The sequence below is a fragment of the Hemitrygon akajei genome, chromosome 25, assembly GCF_048418815.1.
Source record: "Hemitrygon akajei chromosome 25, sHemAka1.3, whole genome shotgun sequence".
Lineage (NCBI taxonomy): Eukaryota > Metazoa > Chordata > Chondrichthyes > Myliobatiformes > Dasyatidae > Hemitrygon > Hemitrygon akajei.
This window is the reverse complement of record NC_133148.1, coordinates 40,661,374-40,682,445: the sequence shown is the minus strand read 5'-3', so window position 1 is coordinate 40,682,445 and position 21,072 is coordinate 40,661,374. Positions and strand designations below refer to the sequence as shown.

The 21,072-nt window shown below is 51.2% G+C and overlaps 1 protein-coding gene across 3 annotated transcripts in view; it reads left to right on the top strand.

Moving 5' to 3' along the window:
- Positions 1–21,072, top strand: part of vaspb (vasodilator stimulated phosphoprotein b) — a 120,038-nt gene that overhangs the window by 86,077 nt on the left and 12,889 nt on the right. For all 3 annotated transcript variants that reach the window (XM_073029369.1, XM_073029367.1, XM_073029368.1), the window contains exons 3-9: positions 1,734–1,914; positions 5,571–5,634; positions 8,002–8,057; positions 9,974–10,221; positions 13,183–13,322; positions 16,992–17,040; positions 18,835–18,880. In XM_073029369.1, coding sequence (XP_072885470.1) covers positions 1,734–1,914; positions 5,571–5,634; positions 8,002–8,057; positions 9,974–10,221; positions 13,183–13,322; positions 16,992–17,040; positions 18,835–18,880 — 784 coding nt within the window. The remainder of the gene's footprint in view (positions 1–1,733; positions 1,915–5,570; positions 5,635–8,001; positions 8,058–9,973; positions 10,222–13,182; positions 13,323–16,991; positions 17,041–18,834; positions 18,881–21,072) is intronic.

Genomic DNA, 21,072 nt, shown 5'->3' with positions numbered 1-21,072 from the left:
ACTCGATGGGCCAAATGGCCTAATTCTGCTCCTATATCTTATAATCTTATCATTTTACACACCTCTATCAAGTCACCACTCATCCTCCTTCGCTCCAAAAAAGAAAATCTCTAGCATGCTACAGTTCTCCTCATAAGATACGCTCTCTCATCCAGGCAGCAGCCCGGTAAATCTCCTCTGCACCCTCGCTATAGGATCAGCATAGGAGTGGTGTGCGCCTGGTGGTTAGCATGGACCCAGTGGGCCGAATGCCTGTTTACATCTTGTATATCTGTTAAAAGCCTTTGTGTGATTGGACGAATTGACCTCTGACATTGAGTGTGATTCTTAGTGGGTAGCGACATTGTCCACGGCCCATGACCCTCTTTAACGAGATTTGAAGGCCCCAGCAAGGTGTTTGTTGGGCCTGTACTCGCAGGAGCTTAGAAGAATGAGTAGGGGTCTCACTGAAGTCCATCATATTGAAAGGACTAGAAAGAGCAGATGTGGTAAGAATATTTCCACAGTGGGGGTGTCTAAGACCAGAGGGCACAGCCTCAGAATAGAAGGATGTCACTTTAGAACAGAGATGTGAAGGAATTTCTTCAGCCAGAGTGGTGAGTCTGTGGAATTCATTGCCACAGACGGCTGTGGAGGCCAAACCATTGGGTATATTTAACGTGGAGGACGATAGGCTCACCTCTCACCCTCTGACCCTCAACACAGAAGCCCCTCAGGGCTGTGTCTCTATACCCATGACTATGTCGCCACCCACAGCTCCAATTTACTAACTGAATTTGCTGACGATACTACATTGATTGGCCTTGTCTCAAATACTAATGAGGCAGCCTACAGGGAAGAAGGCATCACCCTGACACGTGGTGTCAAGAGAACAACCTCTCCCTCAATGTCGCAAAAACAAAGGAGCTGGTTGTGACTACAGGAGGAATGGAGACAGGCTAACCCCTATTGACATCAATGGATCCGGGGTTGAGAGGGTAAACAGCTTTAAGTTCCTTGGCATCCACATCACCGAGGACCTCACGTGGTCTGTACACACCAGCCGTATGGTGAAAATGCACAACAGCGCCTCTTTCACCTCAGATAGTTGAGGAAGTTTGGTGTGAGCCCCCAAATCCTAAGGACCTTCTACAGGGGCACAATTGAGAGCATCCTGACTGGCTGCAGTGCTGCCTGGTATGGGAACTGTACCTCCCTCAATCGCAGGACTCTGCAGAAAGTGGTGCGGACAGCCCAGCACATCTATAGATGTGAACTTCACACGATTCAGGACATTTACAAGGACAGGTTGTAAAAAGAGCCACAAGGATCACTGGGGACCTGAGTCACCCCAGACACAAACTGTTCCAGCTGCCACCATCCGGGAAATGGTACCGCAGCATAAAAGCCAGGACCAACAGGCTCCGGGACAGCTTCTTCCACCAGGCCATCAGACTGATTAACTCATGCTGATACAATTGTATTTCTATGTTATATTGACTGTCCTATTGCACATACTATTTATTACAAATTACTATTCAGACAGAGACGTAAAGATTTTTACTCCTCATCTATGTGAAGGATGTAAGAAATAAAGTCAATTCAATTCTGTATTAGGGTATCAAAGGTTAGAGGGAGAAGCCAGGAGAATGGGTTTGATAGGGTTAATAAATCAGCCAGACTCGATGAGCTGAATGACCTAGTTCTGCTCCTGTCTTATCGTCTTAACCCTTTCTTCTCTGGTGCCGCCTTAGGTTGTGATAAACTGCCCGATCGCCAAAGGCCTCAAGTATAACCAGGCCACACCAAGCTTCCACCAGTGGAGAGACATGCGGCAGGTCTGGGGGCTGAACTTCGGGAGCAAGGAGGATGCAGTCCTGTTTGCCAACGGGATGCAACATGCCCTCGAAATACTCGACGGCACGGCGGTTGCGGGTAAGTGAAATTTTACCAAAGGCGGACGCAGAGAGGGAGCCCCAGTCTTGTGCTCGTCAGCGAAGGTGCACTGTTTCCTCTAATCTGCGCGGGCGCGCGGGCCGCGCGGTAACTGAAATACTCCCACGCACGGCTTTGTTGCTACACAGCTAGAAAATGTTTTATGTTAATAAAATTTTGAGATTGTGTTAGTATGGTTATGAAATTATGTTAATATAATTTATGGTTTATTTTCATTAACACATAATTAGTTGCAGGATATTTTTCAATAATATTAGCATAGATTTCAAAATTATATTAGCATAGGATCTAGTGCTTTCCCAGTGTATTTGACAGCTAAACTCTTCTCGGGTTTCCAGCTGGGTGCAGGTATCGATTATAACTGAGGTTTCGATGACAGACTCTGCCATCTTCATCAGGGATGATGCCTGGCCATGACTAGTCCGGTGGTATTTATACCCTCGTCATCTGTCCCCCTGATTGATTAGTCCTCATCCAATCAGGTTTCTGCTCTCCCACCTTGTTTACAATCGAATACCAGTTCTTACTTAGAGTGAGACCATTGTCTTCGTTAGCATTCTTTTCCCCTAGTTTCATTTCAATGGCTTCCTTTAACAGGCGATCCGAGAAACTGTTGACACAGCACAGTAGTTTCATTCTGAAGTCAATCCTGTAGTCAACGTGAATGCCATGTTCTGTTACCTCCAATTTCTCCGGGTAACCACAACAGATACACCTCCTGTGCTCCTTGATGCAGGTTTCCACCGTGCGTCCTGTATGCCTGATACACGCTGCTCCGCGTTCACGGGGAATCCTGTAAACGCCAGCCCTCCTGTGTCCCAGGTCATCTTTGACCCGCATAAGCTGTGATTTGAGCTTCCGTACGGGTTTGCGGATGGTATTAATCCGGTATTTCTTCAGGATCCTGGTGGTCCTTCCAGAAACCGTGGAAGTATAGGGAAGACAGGCCGTAGTAAAGGGTTTCTCCTTGTTAGGTTTCCTGGTCTTTCCGTAGGCCTTGTAAGGGCCCGATTGATTTTCTTCACCTTGTAGCCATCCTGTAAACTAGAGGAAAAGAATTTTAACGAAGTCAAAGGTCTCGCTCGAAGTAAGAACAGGAATTATGTTGTAAACAAGGTGGGAGAGTGGAAGCCTGATTGGATGAGGACTAACCAATCAGGAGGGACAGACTACAAGGTATAAATACCACCAGACTACACAGCATTCCTGATGAAGATGGCAGAGTTAGTCATCAAAACGTAAATTACAATCGATACCCGTACCCGGCTGGAAGCCCAAGAAGAGTTTATTCGTCATATACGCTGGGAAAGCACTGGATTCTATGCTAATATAATTTTGAAATCTAATGTTAATATAATTGAAAAATATCCTGTTATTAATTATATGCTAATGAATATAAACCATAGATTTTCTAAATAATAAACATACCACAACCTTTACTTTGACAAATTTCAGAGCTTGAACATGCTTTGTTTCAAGATACCCTGTTAGAAATTGTAACAATAAACACAAAATGGAAGTTGGGAGCTCATTGCTAATAAACTACCGGCCCACTGAATGCCGACGCCATCTGGTCAAAACATTTTATTTTTGCTATTGTGCCTGTCAGTTGTTTTGACTGCCTGATACTGTTTACTTGTGTTGTGAGTTGTGGTTTGTGTTTGTTTGACCTGCAAGTTAAAAACATTTAAAAACTTGAAAAGTGCCGCGCAGTTTTCAGACCAGGTAAGAGTTACCTGCTCAGGTCTTTCCCGCCTCCCAAACCCTCCATATGTGACATTTACCAGGAGCTTTTTATATGAAAGGCGTGAAGCATTGTTGAGGATCCCTACCACCCATCCCACAATCTCTCCGTTAGGAAGGAGGAACGGGAGTATCAGGACTAGGACTGCCAGACCCTCCGGCTGTGAGGCTAATGACCCCTTCCACCACCGAGATCTCGTCACTCGGGACAGCGAGCTGTTTACTGTTCACCTGTGCTGCATGCACTTTGGATTATAGTTTTATGAACTTATTTGTGGTAGTATTTTTTATTTATGTTGTGTGTGGCTGCACTCTGGTCTGGAGAAAAGTTGTTTCATTTTGTTAAATGACAAGAAACTTGAACTTCTCCATAGATACTGCCTGACCTACTGAGTTCCTCAAGCCTCAAAGGTTCTAAACTCTGTTGTAACATGTATCGCTCCTTGGCACTGGTGTGCTTTTAGTTTCATCTTCGGCTGTATATTTAGCTAGTCTCCTTCCAGTTCCTCTCTTGGCCCCCTGAATCCCAAAGCAATCCTCGATGCTTCCTGTTTCAAACTACTGACACAGGGATTTCCCTACACCGTTGTTGGTGTACTGACTGGTATCCTTTCTGCATTTCGAGTGAGAAACTTCACTCATGAGGTTGAGCTGCGGGAATGTCCAAAGGTTGGCGTTTCCCGAACACCTTGCGCTTCAAATTTGCGCAAGCCAGGTTCAACATTCGAGATTCCAGCAGTACGATTAATGTGGAATTGGAGCAGGGGCTCCCGACCTGGGGTCCACAGACCCCTTCAGTTCTTTGCAGGGGTCCATCGCACAATAAAAGGTTGGGAGCCCCTAAATTAGAGCCTCATCTACAATCTCCTGAACTAGGCATATCTTCTGGGCAAAATTCCTCGTGAGTTTGTGAACTTCTTGGAAGAACGAATAAACTCTTCTCGGGCTTCCAGTCGGGTACAGGTATTGATTTTAGCTGACATTTCGATGACAAACCCTGTTGTCTTCATCAAGGATGATGCCTAGGCATGTCTAGTCTGACACTGGCCTAGACGTGGCCAGGTGTCATCCCCGATGAAGATGGCAGAGTTTGTCATCAAATCGTTGGTTAAAATCGATACTTGTACCCGGCTGGAAGCCTGAGAGGAGTTTAGCCATTAAATATGCCAGGAAAGCACAAGATCTTTTTCCTTGGAAGAACTTTACAGAAACTTTTTCTTTGAGTTCTTCTTCCTTTCGATAGTTTTGGCTGCAAGCGTGCCCTTATGCGTGACACTTTTACAGTGCCCGCGCCCCAGGTCAATTGCTGCCACTGTCTGTATATGTCCATTCTCCCGGTGGCCGCACGGACTCCCTCCGGGCGTTCTGGTTACCTCCAACGTTCCAAAGATGTACGGGTTAGTAGGTTGATTAGTCACGTGGGCAACCTGGGCTCGTTTGGGCCAGGAGGGCCTGTTACTGTGCTGCATCTCTAAATAAAACAATTTTTACAAATTATCCCGTGTGTTAAACAGCACCAACTCACGCCATCTGCAAGGGACCCTGTCGCTGAGCAGCAAAATGGGGTGGAAATGCTCAGCAGGTTAGGCAGCATCTGTGGATGCAGAATCCAGTGTCCGTAGCCTCCTTTAATTAATTCTTCTAAGTGTTTATTGGAGGCCAGCTCAGAAATTCCCTCTAAGTGTCTCTGGCCCTTGTCCTCGACTCTGGCTTCCTTCTCCCTGCCTTGCTCCCTCCACCGCCCACCACTGCCCCTTCCTCTGCCTTTTCCCCCGTCTGCCGGAATGCGTTTGAACACGGCCACGCGGAACCTCGGGCCATTTCACGGCATCGTTGTGCAGAACCGGGACAGGGAGGGCATTAACCCCTTGTGCTCTCTGCTCCCTCTGCAGGGCACGGGCCGCCGCGAGCAGTCAACAACGGGCCAACGGCTGAGGAGTTGGAGCAGCAGAGAAGGTAAGCGGATGACGAGACATTACAGTGCCAGCCATCACCAGTCGCGGTTCAATTCCCACCTCTGCCTGTAACAGGAGCTCTAACACTCGAGTTCTCGCTATTATTTATGTATTTATTGTATTTGCACGGTTTGTCTTTTGCACTATGGTTTCTTGTCAGTTTTTGTGCGTTTAGTTTTTCATTGATTCTGTTTTTTTACTGTGAATGCCCACAAGAAAATAAATCTCAGGGTTAGTATGTGGTGACATATACCGTGCTTTAATAAATTCACTTTGAACTTCGATAGAGTTTTGAACTGGGAAACCTCTCCAAGTAGACCAGGCTGCTCTGGTTTTACTCTGGCAGGAGGAGGCTGCACCTCCCCCCCAGACATCAGATGGTTTAGTGGCTTGGCGTGAGCCCCCAGATCCTAACAACTTTCTAAAGATGCACAATTGAGAGCATCCTGACTGGCTGCATCACTGCCTGGTATGGGAACTGTACCCTCCCTCAATCGCAGGACTCTGCAGAGAGTGGCGCGGACAGCCCAGAGCATCTGTAGATGTGAACGTCCCCCTATTCAGGACATTTACAGAGACAGGTGCGTAAAAAGGGCCCGGAGGATCATAGGGGACCCGAGTCACCCCAATCACAAACTGTTCCAGCTGCTACCATCCGGGAAACGGTTCCGCAGCATAAAAGCCAGGACCAACAGGCTCCGGGACAGCTTCTTCCACCAGGCCATCAGACTGATTAATTCACACTGACACAATTGTATTTCTTTATTATATTGACTGTCCTGTTGTACATATTATTTATTATAAATTACTATAAATTGCACATTCAGACGTAACGTAAAGATTTTTACTCATGTATGTGAAGGATGTAAGAAATAAAGGCAATTAAATTCCGTTCAGTTCATCGTGGTGGGACTGGGATTCAGGATTCCCTGTAACCGGCTGGGGAAGTCGGTCAGTCCACGCGGCTTAGTCATTTAATCCAATTACCAGCCTGGTTAGTGAGTCAGGCTGCACTGTCTGCCCTGCATCCTGGGTGCTCTGTGCCCAGACACTTGATCCCAACATCAATGTGTGTGTTTGTGATCTTGGGAATTATCCTCTCCAAGCTGAAGGAGGCTCCTCGTAACTTGCAGTGAGTAACCGGTCTCCGTGTCCCTTCTGCTACACAACCCCTGTCCCTCCCCCTCAGCCCACCCCCTCAGTCCTCAGCCCTCCCTCTCTGCCTCAGCCCTCCCTCTCTGCCTCAGCCCACCCCCTCAGTCCTCAGCCCTCCCTCTCTGCCTCTCCCTCCCCCCCGGCCTCTCCCTCCCTCTCTGCCTCAGCCCTCCCTCTCTGCCTCAGCCCTCCCCCTCTGCTTCAGCCCACCCCCTCAGTCCTCAACCCTCCCTCTCTGCCTCAGCCCTCCCTCTCTGCTTCAGCCCTCCCCCTCTGCTTCAGCCCTCCCTCTCTGCCTCAGCCCCTCTCTGTCTCAGCCCTCCCTCTCTGTCTCAGCCCCCCTCTGCCTCAGCCCCTCTCTGCCTCAGCCCTCCCCCCCGGCCTCAGCCCTCCCTCTCTGCTTCAGCCCTCCCTCTCTGCCTCAACCCTCCCTCTCTGCCTCAGTCCTCCCTCTCTGCCTCAGCCCTCCCTCTCTGCCTCAGCCCTCCCTCTCTGCTTCAGCCCTCCCTCTCTGCCTCAACCCTCCCTCTCTGCCTCAGCCCTCCCTCTCTGCCTCAGCCCTCCCTCTCTGCTTCAGCCCTCCCCCCCGGCCTCAGCCCTCCCTCTCTGCCTCAACCCTCCCTCTCTGCCTCAGCCCTCCCTCTCTGCCTCAGCCCTCCCTCTCTGCCTCAACCCTCCCTCTCTGCCTCAGCCCTCCCTCTCTGCCTCAGCCCTCCCTCTCTGCCTCAACCCCCTCTCTGCCTCAGCCCTCCCCCCCGGCCTCTCCCTCCCTCTCTGCCTCAACCCTCCCTCTCTGCTTCAGCCCTCCCTCTCTGCTTCTCCCTCCCCCTCGGCCTCTCCCTCCCACTCTGCCTGAGCCCCCGCTCTGCCTCAGCCCTCCCCCTCGGCCCTCACCTCCACCTCCACCTGTCCCTTGGCCCTCTTTCCCTTCAACCTCCTCTGGCTTCTCAGTCTGCCTAGTGCCCAGGGGTCAGATCTCCAGGAGTTCTCCCATCGCCACCAAGCCCTCAGGGAGGAAAGCTCTTCCCAATCCCAGTCGATCCCCATGATCACAGGCAAGCCCGCAGCACGACTCCGTCCACACCCGACCGGCGCGGGGTCGGAGGGCGTCAGGTTTGACCGTTCGCCGATTGGCCTCGGGGTGGGGGGCGCGGTTTGGGGAGGTGGGAGCCCAGGCGCGCCTGGTGTCTGAGGGTCTGTGTCTCGTTGCCAGGCAACAGCAGAAGCAGGAACAGCTGGAGCGCGAGCAGCAGGAACGGCGCAGTGCAGGTAGGGAGTCACGACGGGCCTCGCTCTGACCCGGGGACCGTTCCACTGAGGGGCTGTCAGAAAAAACGGGAATATTGAGGCATAGACTTTAGGACTTGGGTGGTGATTGGGAGGCTGGAGTCCAGAGCAGCTAACGATCTGCTGGAGGAACTGTAAATATTGCGGGTCGAATCATCGTGACCCAGAGTCTTAATGTAGGGCCTCAACCCCAGAGCTATCAGCAGTACTCCCACAGCAGATGCTGCTCGACCCACCGAGTTCTCCTAGCGGGGAGGAAGGACAAAGTAAACACACGCAGCAGGTCTGTGGAGAGGAATAAACGGTCAGGGGTTCATTGGGGCTGAAAGGAAGGGGAAGATGCCAGAATAAAACGATGGGGGGGAGGGGAAGGAGGGTAGCTGGAAGATGAAAGGTGAAGCCAGGTTGGGTGAGAAAGGTCAAGGGCCGGAGAGGAGTGGGTCATGGAAGAAAGGGAGGAAGGAGGGTCACTAAGAGGAGGAGATAGGCCAGTCAGGGGAAGATGCAGCAGGCCAGAGCGGGGTTATGAAGGAGAAGGATGGGGAGGGCAGAAAGTAGTGGAAGATGGAGAAATCGGTGTTCATGCCACCAGGTTGGGGGCAACCCAGATGTGGTATCAGGTGTTGCTCCTCCAACCCGAGAGTGGCCTCATTGTGGCACTAGAGGAGACCGTGGACCGACATGTCGGGACAGGAATCGACGTGGTTGGCCATCGGAAAATCCTACTTGGATGGAGCTGAGGTGCTTGACGAAGCGGCCCGCCTGTGGGGGTTGAGTGTCACCAACGTAGGTGAAGAGCAGCAGAACAGCAGCAAGGGATGGCGGTAGAGGGGCTGAGAGGTGATCTACTGGGGGGGGAGGTTGCAATTTCAACCCTGAGGTTGTGACTGAGTCAGAATGCAGGTTGACTGTCCCAGAGTGGCAGTGGCTCGATCTTTCAGTGTTATGTAACCCATCTAGTGATCCAAAAGTCCGGAAGTCAGCCATGAGGCATAAATCCAGTTGCTTATAACTGTTCCAAGAGCAAACAGGGGAAAGAAGACAAGAACAAAGAAGCCTTTAATGCTCAGGCGAGCGGGGAAGAGTTTTAAGGTGTTTGGAGAAAAGTATTGGGGGGGTGTCAGAGAGTGGTGGGAGTGTGGGGTGATGGTAGAGGCAGACACATTAGGGACATTTAAGAAACCCTTGGATAGGCACATGGACGATAGAGGGTTATGTGGAAGGGAAGAGTTAAATTGACCTTGGAGCAGGTTAAAAGATCAGAATCAGGTTTATTATCACTGACATGCGTCACAAAATCTGCTGTTTCGCAACAGCAGTACAGTGCAGGCACCATAAATTACAAGAAGAATAAATAAATAGTGCAAAAAAGAGCAAAATAGACAGGTTGTGTTCATGGGTGTTCAGAAATCTGATGGCAGAGCTCGTGGGCCGGGGAGCCCGTGCAGCTCCACGTTCTAATTAATATGATTTTTCAATTGTCTTTTTAAAAGTCTGGTTAATTTAGTTCGAATAATTTTTTGTACAGGTTTTCTAAAATACTACATTTAATTCCATTTTTATAACTCCAACTAACTAAGCAATAGGCCTCATCTTTTCCCTGAAAAAAAGTAAGTGCTTAATTACTTTGACTCATCAGTCAGTGATAATCTCTGCTCAAAGTGACCGGGAGAATGTTTTCAGCAGACTCTCTGCAATTTGGGCCCAAGCTCTCACGAGGGTACGCCGGCCCTGACCTAACGTTTCGGTGGTTGGGTCCCTGAGGAGCAGTGCGGGGGGGAGGAGGGGAATGGTATGCCAGGTGACAAGAGGGTGAATTGCTAGCATGAGCAATGGGCAGAGTGGCCTTTGCTGGGTGGAGGGCCTGGCTCTAATGTTTCTCCTCTTCACTCCTACAGCACCTATTCCACCAGCCCCTCCTATGTCTGCTGGAGGGGCCCCGGGACCCCCAGGACCTCCTCCACCTCCCGGACCACCACCGCAATCAGCAGCGCCTAGCCCGCCTGCACCCCCGCCACCCTCGGGTGGAGGACCCCCGCCTCCGCCACCCCTCCCCCCCTCCTCCGGCTCGGGAGGGGACGGTGCCGCAGCAGGTGGGGGGCTGGCTTCTGCTCTGCTAGGTGCCAAGCTAAAGAAATCAGCCAAGGTGGGTGGGGGCTGCCGGTACGTGGAAGGAGGGGTGGGGGAAGTGGGGCCAGGTGTGACAAAGAGGGGCAAGGGGTGGGGGAGGGTGTGGGAGAGAGCAGGGGGCAGGGGTGTGGATGGGAAGGGGGAGCAGGAGGGTCGGTGGGGTACATATGGTTCACACTTCTCCCACGCTGTCCCATCCCATCACACACTCCCAGGACAGGGTCAGCACGGGTTAGATACAGAGTGAAGCTCCCTCTACACTGTCCCATCACACACTCCCAGGACAGGGACAGCACGGGTTAGATACAGAGTGAATCTCCCTCTACACTGTCCCATCACACACTCCCAGGACAGGGACAGCACGGGTTAGATACAGAGTGAAGCTCCCTCGACACTGTCCCATCACACACTCCCAGGACAGGGACAGCACGGGTTAGATACAGAGTGAAGCTCCCTCGACACTGTCCCATCACACACTCCCAGGACAGGGACAGCACGGGTTAGATACAGAGTGAAGCTCCCTCTACACTGTCCCATCACACACTCCCAGGACAGGGACAGCACGGGTTAGATACAGAGTGAAGCTCCCTCTACACTGTCCCATCACACACTCCCAGGACAGGGACAGCACGGGTTAGATACAGAGTGAAGCTCCCTCTACACTGTCCCATCACACACTCCCAGGACAGAGACAGCACGGGTTAGATACAGAGTGAAGCTCCCTTTACACTGTCCCATCGCACACTCCCAGGACAGGGTCAGCACGGGTTAGATACAGAGTGAAGCTCCCTCTACACTGTCCCATCACACACTCCCAGGACAGGGTCAGCACGGGTTAGATACAGAGTGAAGCTCCCTCTACACTGTCCCATCACACACTCCCAGGACAGGGACAGCACGGGTTAGACACAGAGTGAAGCTCCCTCTACACTGTCCCATCACACACTCCCAGGACAGGGACAGCACGGGTTAGACACAGAGTGAAGCTCCCTCTACACTGTCCCATCACACACTCCCAGGACAGGGACAGCACGGGTCAGACACAGAGTGAAGCTCCCTCTACACTGTCCCATCACACACTCCCAGGACAGGGACAGCACGGGTCAGACACAGAGTGAAGCTCCCTCTACACTGTCCCATCACACACTCCCAGGACAGGGACAGCACGGGTCAGATACAGAGTGAAGCTCCCTCTACACTGTCCCATCACACACTCCCAGGACAGGGACAGCACGGGTCAGATACAGAGTGAAGCTCCCTCTACACTGTCCCATCACACACTCCCAGGACAGGGACAGCACGGGTCAGATACAGAGTGAAGCTCCCTCTACACTGTCCCATCACACACTCCCAGGACAGGGACAGCACGGGTCAGATACAGAGTGAAGCTCCCTCTACACTGTCCCATCACACACTCCCAGGACAGGGACAGCACGGGTCAGACACAGAGTGAAGCTCCCTCCACGCTGTCCCATCACACACTCCCAGGACAGGGACAGCACGGGTCAGATACAGAGTGAAGCTCCCTCCACGCTGTCCCATCACACACTCCCAGGACAGGGACAGCACGGGTTAGATACAGAGTGAATCTCCCTCTACACTGTCCCATCACACACTCCCAGGACAGGGACAGCACGGGTTAGATACAGAGTGAAGCTCCCTCTACACTGTCCCATCACAGACTCCCAGGACAGGGACAGCACGGGTTAGATACAGAGTGAAGCTCCCTCTACACTGTCCCATCACAGACTCCCAGGACAGGGACAGCACGGGTTAGATACAGAGTGAAGCTCCCTCTACACTGTCCCATCACACACTCCCAGGACAGGGACAGCACGGGTTAGATACAGAGTGAAGCTCCCTCTACACTGTCCCATCACACACTCCCAGGACAGGGACAGCACGGGTTAGATACAGAGTGAAGCTCCCTCTACACTGTCCCATCATACACTCCCAGGACAGGGACAGCACGGGTTAGATACAGAGTGAAGCTCCCTCTACACTGTCCCATCACACACTCCCAGGACAGGGACAGCACGGGTTAGATACAGAGTGAAGCTCCCTCTACACTGTCCCATCACACACTCCCAGGACAGGGACAGCACGGGTTAGATACAGAGTGAAGCTCCCTCTACACTGTCCCATCACACACTCCCAGGACAGGGACAGCACGGGTTAGATACAGAGTGAAGCTCCCTCTACACTGTCCCATCACACACTCCCAGGACAGGGACAGCACGGGTTAGATACAGAGTGAAGCTCCCTCTACACTGTCCCATCACACACTCCCAGGACAGGGACAGCACGGGTTAGATACAGAGTGAAGCTCCCTCTACACTGTCCCATCACACACTCCCAGGACAGGGACAGCACGGGTTAGATACAGAGTGAATCTCCCTCTACACTGTCCCATCACACACTCCCAGGACAGGGACAGCATGGGTTAGATACAGAGTGAAGCTCCCTCTACACTGTCCCATCACACACTCATGCCCAGGGGTGACCTGCAGGATAGCAGAGAGAAGGAGCACCTTGCACCTACTGTGGTAGAGACAGATTTCCCCCCTGCTGTCCAGGACTGATCTATCCGTAGAGGCCTAAAGGAAACAGACAGAGTTAGAAATTACAGAGCAGGTGGACAAGGGCATTGACCACAGCGAGGTCGGTGTGAGATCAGGAGGTCACTGTTTAACATATGAGGAATCAAGTACTGACAACAGCAGGTTAGAAGCTGTCCTCAAGTTTAGTGGAACCTACTCTCAAATCTTTTTATTTTCTACCTGATAGGAGGGGGGGGGAATGTTCCAGGTGGGCTGGGTCCTCGGGAGTGTTGGGTACTTCCCCGGAGCAGCAGGGAATGCGGAGAGTGGTGGTGTGGGGGTCTGATTACTGTGGTTTCTCGGGGCAGAGCGGGTGCCTCTGGGTGAGCCCTGGGCACTGACCGGTGGATAACGGTGTGTGTGCCTCTCTCCGGCAGCCCGAGGAGAACGCTGGTAGCTCGAGCCCCAAGATCGGTGGAGGAGGAGGGGGAGGAGGAGGAGGAGGAGGCGGAGGAGGCGGAGGCGGAGGAGGAGGAGGAGGCCTCATGCAGGAGATGAGTGCCATGCTCGCTCGAAGGTGAGGGCACTCTTCCTGTGGGGTTTGCGTTACGGTAGCTGGCCTTCCCGTACTCCCTTTCGACCCATCAAGCCTGTACTAGCTCACTGAACAAACCCACTCCCCCCCTTCAAAATTCCCCTTAACACATTCTCCGCACATTCTTACCAACTCCACATCTCTACGTTACAGTGAAAATTAACTCTCCGACCTGCAAGGTTTTGGGATAGGAGAGGAGATCGGACTATCCAGGGGAAGCCCATGAGGTCACGGGGCGAACGTAGGACAGTACAACACAGTCACAGGCCATTCGGCCTATCATTCACATGCCCAACGCGTTGCAAATTTGAACTAAATCTGCTCTGCCTGCACACGATCCGTTCCCCACACTCGTGTGTCAGTCTAACACCACGGTCCTAGCTGCACCCACCAGCCCAGTCCAGGCACCCCTCAAATAACCCAGTCCTGTTCTGTAGCTATCTCGGTAGAGTAAGAATTTCAGGTTATATATTGTATACATTCTCTGATAGTAAATGGAATCTTTGAACCCTCACTCCAGAGAAAACAGCCAAAATTTGTCCATCTTCTCTCCCCTACTCTCCAAACCAGGCAGCATCCTGATGAACGTCTTCTGCACCCTTTCCAAAGCCTCCACCCCTCCTTGTAATGGGTGACCACAAATGGACACAGGTTAGGCCTAACCAAACTGCTGTACAGCTGCAACGCAACTTTCTCACTCCTATGCTCAATGTCCTGACCAATGAAGCAAGACACAAGCTGCCTCTACCCTCCCATCTACTTGTGGGGACTGTGGGCGTGGAGTCCAAGATCCCTCTGTACATTACTGTTGTTAAGGTTCCTGCCCTTAAGACCCATAAGAACAGAATTAGGCCATTCGGCCCATCCAGTCTGTTCTACAATTCCATCATGGCTGATTTATTTTCCTTCTCAATCCCTTATTCCTGCCTCTCCCCGTAACCTTTGACACCTCCAGTTTAAATATACCCAGTGACTTGGCCTCCACAGCGACCTGCGGATGACCTGCGAATTCCACAGATTCACAACCCTTTGACGAAAGATATTTCTGCTCATCTCTGTTCTCATCCTCTCTACCTCTACTCTGTCAAGCCCTGCCATATCTGATACGATTCAATGAGATCCTCCCCCACCCCCATCCTTAAAAGCTCCAGTGAGTTCAACCCCAAAACCATCAAACGCTCCTTTCACAGGGTCATCAACTGTATCGTTCATTTATTAGGTCTTTGACCATGATTGCTCTTTTGGCAAATCTTTCTACAGAAGTGGTTTGCCGTTGCCTTCTTCTGGGCAGTGTCTTTACAAGACGGGTGACCCCAGCCATTATCAATACTCTTCAGAGATTGTCTGCCTGGCATCAGTGGTCGCATAACCAGGTCTTGTGATTTGCACTGACCATCCTGCTCCCATGGCTTCGTGTGACCCTGATCGGGGGTTAAACAGGTGCCACACCTTGCCCAGGGGTGACCTGCAGTGTGGCAGAGGGAAGGAGCACCTTACACCTCCCTTGGGAAAGACGTATCTCCACCTCGCCACCCACATCAAGTGTATGCTTTTCTCTTGCGTTAGACATCCCAAAGTGCAACACTTACTTAGATATTTCTCCACCCATAACTGTCATTGATGTAAATCCGGCTGTAGATTTTGCCAGCTCTCTACATTGTACACAATTCCACCAATCTTTGTGTCATCCACAAATCCATCCACCTAAATTGATGACTTACTTACCCACTGCCCATTACACTGCTGGTATTTAGGGCAGCAATGAAGATCCTCCATCTCTGTCGGTGTTCACGGTTTGCTTCATCGTGTCAGTAGCTTCCTCTCGGTTTTCACTACTGTCAGTCACACAAGTCCCGGGTGGAGACTCAGGAATACCGTCACACTCAGATGTAGAAAGATTCTTCATTGCTGTTTCTGTAACAGTTTTGTTTGACCAGTCAGGGTTGTTGGCCCTGAGCTGAACCCCCGAACCCGGAGGACTGGTGGACCCCTCTTAGTCTGACCTCTACCCTTTGACCTGTTTGGCATGGGTGACCCTACCAAGAGCCAAAGCATGAAGCCCTGACTCCAGCCAACATCGCTCTCCGGGTCATTGAGGCACACAAGCCTCCAAACCCAACAACAAGATGAAGAACATAAGAACATAACAAATAGGAACAGGAGTCGGTCATCTGGCCCATCGAGCCTGCCCCGCCATTCAATAAGATCATGGCTGATCTGGCCATGGACTCATCTCCACCTACCTGTCTTTCCCCCATAACCCTTAATTCCCCTACTATGCAAAAATCTATCCAACCTTGTCTTAAATATATTCACTGAGATAGCCTCCACTGCTTCATTGGGCAGAGAATTCCACAGATTCACCACCCTCTGGGAAAAGCAGTTCCTCATCATCTTCGTCCTAATCTACTCCCCCAAATTTTGAGGCTATGTCTCCCCTACCAGTGGAAACAACTTTCCAGCCTCTATCTTATCTATCCCTTTCATAATTTTTAATGTTTCTATGAGATCTCCTCTCATTCTTCTGAATTTCAGCGAGTACAGTCCCAGGAGACTCAATCTCCCCTCATAGTCTAACCCCCTCATCTCTGGAATCAACCTGGTGAACCTCTTCTGCACTGCCTCCAAAGCCAGTATATTCTTCCTCGAGTAAAGAGATCAGAACGTCACACAGTACTCCAGGTACGACCTCACCAGTACCCTGTACAGTTGCAGCATAACCTCCCTGCTCTTAAATTCAATCCCTCTAGCAATGAAGGCCAACATCCCATTTGCTGCCTTGATAGCCTGCAAACCAACCTTTTGTGATTCATGCACAAGGTTATGGTCCTCTTGAAGGTTATAACTTATTAAGAGGTACAGTCAACAACCTGCCTCACGTATCGGCCGTAGGGATTATTTCATTGCGACAATATCAGAGTGCAGAATAGAGTGTTGCAGTTACAGAGAGAGTGCAGTGCAGGCAGGCAGTACAGGGCAAATCGTAAAGAGGTAGATTGTGAGGTCAAGAATCCACTAGGGAATCCGCCGAAGGTCTGCCCACAAGAAGGGGGAATGTCTGGGGTGGGTGGGGTATATTATCATGCCGAGAGTGTAGACGGAGCCCATGGAGGGGAGGCTGGTTTCCGTGAGGTGCTGAGCTGTGTCCACACGTTCCGCCTGATGGGAGAGGGAAGAGAAGCGGAGATCACTGAGATGCGTCAGGGAACAGGCCCTGCCGGCCCTTCGAGCCGAGCTCCCCGGCAATCCCCCGATTTAACCCTAGCCTAATCATGGGACAGTCACCAGCCGGAGCACCCGGAGGAAACCCACGCGGTCACGGGGAGAACGTACAGGCTGCGACGGGAGCTGAACTCGGGGTTGTTGGAACTGTAGGGTATTGTGCTAACCACTCCGCTACCGTGACGCTCCTGTTGGGCCTGTGGTATTAACGGTAAAGAGTCACCCTTCACTCCAGCGCATTACCGTCCCTCAGACTCCCGCAGTCCAGAAGTGTTGCCGCCGCTGAGCCGTTAACTCCAGGAGATGTCAGTCTCGTCCTAGCGTTGTAGGAAGGTCCACGAGTCAACCTTTCAGGTGGGGGTGGGAGAGAGACTGGGGGAGGGGGGTCTTATTCAGCCTCTGCTCATTCCTGTTCCCTTTCCTACGCAGGAGGAAAGTGACCGACAAACCACCCCCAAAGAAGGACGAAGAACCAAGTGTAAGTTGGAGAGCGTGCCAGCCTGGCGTAGACCTGGTACGACCTGTCTGTGGGGGTCAGCTAGTGGTGGACTGGCGGGAGCATTGTTGGATTGTGCCCTACCTACACCATGCGCCCAATTCATCGGCCCTCTGGCACACGGGCAGCGTTCCTTGGTCAGAACTTCCTTGGTCTGAGCTGGAGACCATTCAACCCTTTGAATCCGTCCCAGCTCGCAGCTAGGGTTCCTTGCCAGAGAGTATCAGAGTCTTGATTCCGTTCTGATGGCCTTGATCCAAGCAAAGTACCGTAGATATTAAAAATCTGTAATTAAAATCTGTGGGAATGCTTGGCAGGCCGGGCAGCATCCGTGGAGGGGGAAATTGTGAAGATTTCAGATCAATAACTTAATTAGTAACCAGTAATTCTGCATGGTTCCCTGAGGTGGTGTTGGGGGAGCTGTGTGACATGCCTGCCCCCTGGTGGTTACTGACTGCAACAGCCTTGAGTTTGCCAGTCCTGCAGAGAGATCCTGCTGACTGGATGACCAAAGAGACATCCAAATGCGGGAAGGAGGAGACACGAGAGACTGCCGATGCCGGAATCTGGAGGAACACAGTCTCTTTGAAGCAGGAATTTCCAATCTAGGGTCTATAGATCCCCTGCTTAATGTTATTGGCCGATGGCATAAAAATGGTTGGGAACGCCTGCTTTGTAGGGAAGTGGATGGTTGACATTCCGCAAATGCGGGAAGGAGGGTCTTGACCTAGAAACACCGGCTGTGTATTTCCCTCCACATTTGCTGCTTGAACCGCTCAGTTCCTCCAGCGTTCTACATGCTGTTATTGGATGGAAGACTTTGTGAAATGGGCTGAATGCTTGTGTGAAGCGAAGCTTAATAATTTGAGTCAATGTTGTTTGGAATGTGACAGATGAGGGATTGACCTTGTATTGAGTGCTCTGGACAAGGTACAGTACTGTGCAAAAGTCTTCAACTCATATATGTCAGAAACAGATGTAATATCACCGGCATGTGTTGTGAAGTTTTTTGACTCTGTGGCAGCAGTACAAGGCAATACATGATAATCGAAAAAACACTGTGAATTACAGTAAGTATAGAAACACTAAACGCAAAGGTAGTGAGGTGGCGTTCATGGGTTCAGTGTCCGTTCAGAAATCGGATGGCAGAGGGGAAGAAGCTGTTCCTGAATCGTTCAGTGAGTGTCTTCGGGCTCCTGTACCTCCTCCCTGATGGTAGCAATGAGAAGAGGGCATGTCCTGGGTGACGGGGGGTCCTGAATGATGACCGCTGCCTTCTTGAAGATGTCCTGGATACTATAGAGACTGGTGCTCATGATGGAGCTGACTGAGATTACGACTTTCTGCAGACAAACTACATTAGACTACAGACACAAAGTGCACAAAACAGTGCAGGCATTACAATAAATAATAAACAGGACAATAGGGCAGTGAGGTGTCAGTCCAGGCTCTGGGTATTGAGGAGTCTGATGGCTTGGGGGAAGAAACTGTTACATAGTCTGGCCGTGAGAGCCCGAATGCTTTGGAGCCTTTTCCCAGACGGCAGGAGGGAGAAGAGTTTGTATGAGGGGTGCACGGGGTCCTTCATAATGCTGTTTCCTTTGTGGATGCAGTGTGTAGTGTAAATGTCCGTAATGGCGGGAAGGGAGACCCTGATGATCTTCTCAGCTGACCTCACTATCCGCTGCAGGGTCTTGCGATCCGCGACAGTGCAGTTTCTGTTATCTTGCAGGTGGAAGAATTCAGTGTTTAATTCAATTGTTTTTCTTTCTTTAGCAAGATGCAAACCCAGTGACTAAGGCGCCTACTCTCCAGAGCACTGGTAAGCACTGTTCGACTGTGCCGAATCCTTTAATGGTTCTTCTACCAACATCTCCACCCCCAACTCTTTCACCGCCATTCCCCAACCCAGAGTCCCCTGTCCTGCTCCTGTGTTTCATGTTGCCCCCAGGTGTAGATCCTCCCTCTCTGAGGGATGAGACCTTTGGAACTTCTATTGGTGTTTCAGTAGCTGTAGGATTTTACTGACGGCGTTGCCAGCCTCCTCGTGTTGCAGCTGGGCTTGGGACCATCCATGGCAGAGTTCATATCTCTGTATTCACACCCCCCCCCTCCCCTCCCCAAACCACCAGGACTGAAAGGCTTCAAACTACCAGGACAGTTTTTGTGGGCCAGGCTTCTGCACGCTCGCTCATTGGTCAGGAGCTGAAGTGGGGGTGGTTTTTTTTGACACGGTGAGGAGTAATCAGAGACTCAAGAAGGAGGCTATCCGGCCTACCATGTTCACAGATATCCAATTCCCATGGATTTTCCTTGTTTTTTAAAAAAAAAACCCTTTATTCCCATCAATTCTACCACTTACTCATACTGAAGAGGACGGGCTCCCAGCCTTTTTTATGCCATGAACCGAGGTGTCTGTGGACCTCAGGCTGGCAACCCCTTCTCTACAGGTGGCCAGTTAAGACCATAAGACTGAGGAACAGAATTAGGCCACTCAGCTCATCAAGAGCTCCACCATTCCATCGTGGTTGATTTATTATCCCTCTCAACCCCACTCTCCTGCCTATAACCTTTGATGCCCTGACTAATCAAGAACCTATCTACCTCTGTTTTCAATAAACCCAATGCCTTGGCCTCCACAGCGTCTATGGCAATGAATTCCACAGATTCACCGCCCACTGGCTGAAGAAATTCCTCCTCATTTCTGTTCTAAAGGGACATTCTTGTATTCTGAGGCTGTGCTCTCTGGGTCTAGATCCTCCCACTATAGAAAACATCCTTTCCATGTCCACTCTATCTGGGCCTTTCAATGTTCGATAGATTTCAGTGAGAATCCCCTCCCTCCCTCCCCCCCCCCCCCCCATTCTTCTAAACTCCGACGAGTACGGGCCCAGAGCTATCAAACACTCCTGTTTCATTTGCGGGATCAACCTCGTGAGCCTCTCCAATGCCAGAGCATCTTTTCGTAGACGAGGGCCCCGAAACTCCAAGTGCAGTTTGACCAACGCCTTACAAAGCCTCGGCAGTACATCCTGACTTTTATACTTCTTTCTGCTTTTAACCTCCTCATTCTGCGCGTCTTTGGGATGTGGGTGGGATCCTGAGCGACGTGCAAACTCCACACAGACAGCAGCTGAGGTCAGGGATCAGGATCACCGGCACCCTGAGGCGGCACCTCTACCCACGTCACTCTGTCCAGGGCCGTCCAGTTGCAGCACCTCTGTCCTTCGGGCTTCAGCCTCTTCCAACAGGCTCTTGCTCAGAACAGCCAGCATCATCATTGTGAGCTGTGTTGTACGACATCATCATTATGAGCCGTGTTGTATGACATCGTTGTTATGAGCCGTGTTGTATGACATCGTTGTTATGAGCTGTGTTGTATGACGTGGGCGATCATGGTCTTTCCATGACCATGATTGTTTTTGGCAAATTTTTCTACAGAAGTGGTTTGCCATTGCCTTCTTCCGGGCAGTGTCTTTACAAGACGGGTGACCCCAGCCATTATCAATACTCTTCAGAGATTGTCTGCCTGGTGACAGTGGTCACATAACCAGGGCTTGTGATCTGCACCGGCTGCTCGTACGACCGTCCACCACCTGCCCCCATGGATTCCCATGACCCTGATCGGGGGCTAAGCAGATGCTACACCTTGCCCAAGGGTGACCTGCAGGCTAGTGGAGGGAAGGAGCACCTCACACCTCCTTTGGTAGAGACGTATCCCCACCCCGTCACCCGGCTCAGAACAGTGTCTTTCTTTAATTCGAGGCCCGGGAGTTTGTGTTCACAAGGATGGAGGGTGTCTGAGTAAAGAAAATCCTTTGGGAGTTTCTCGGGTAGTTGAAGGGAGTGGCCATGCCCCCTCTCTGTTCTGTTTAAGCTTGCTCTTCCCCGATAGCTGATCTTTCTACGATTTTCTTCATCTGCTGTCAGAACTACTAATTTATGTAAACTAGATGCGGGTTTTTTTTTGCCTGAGAAAGATGTTTCGTAACACCGTCTCCCGTTGTATCCATT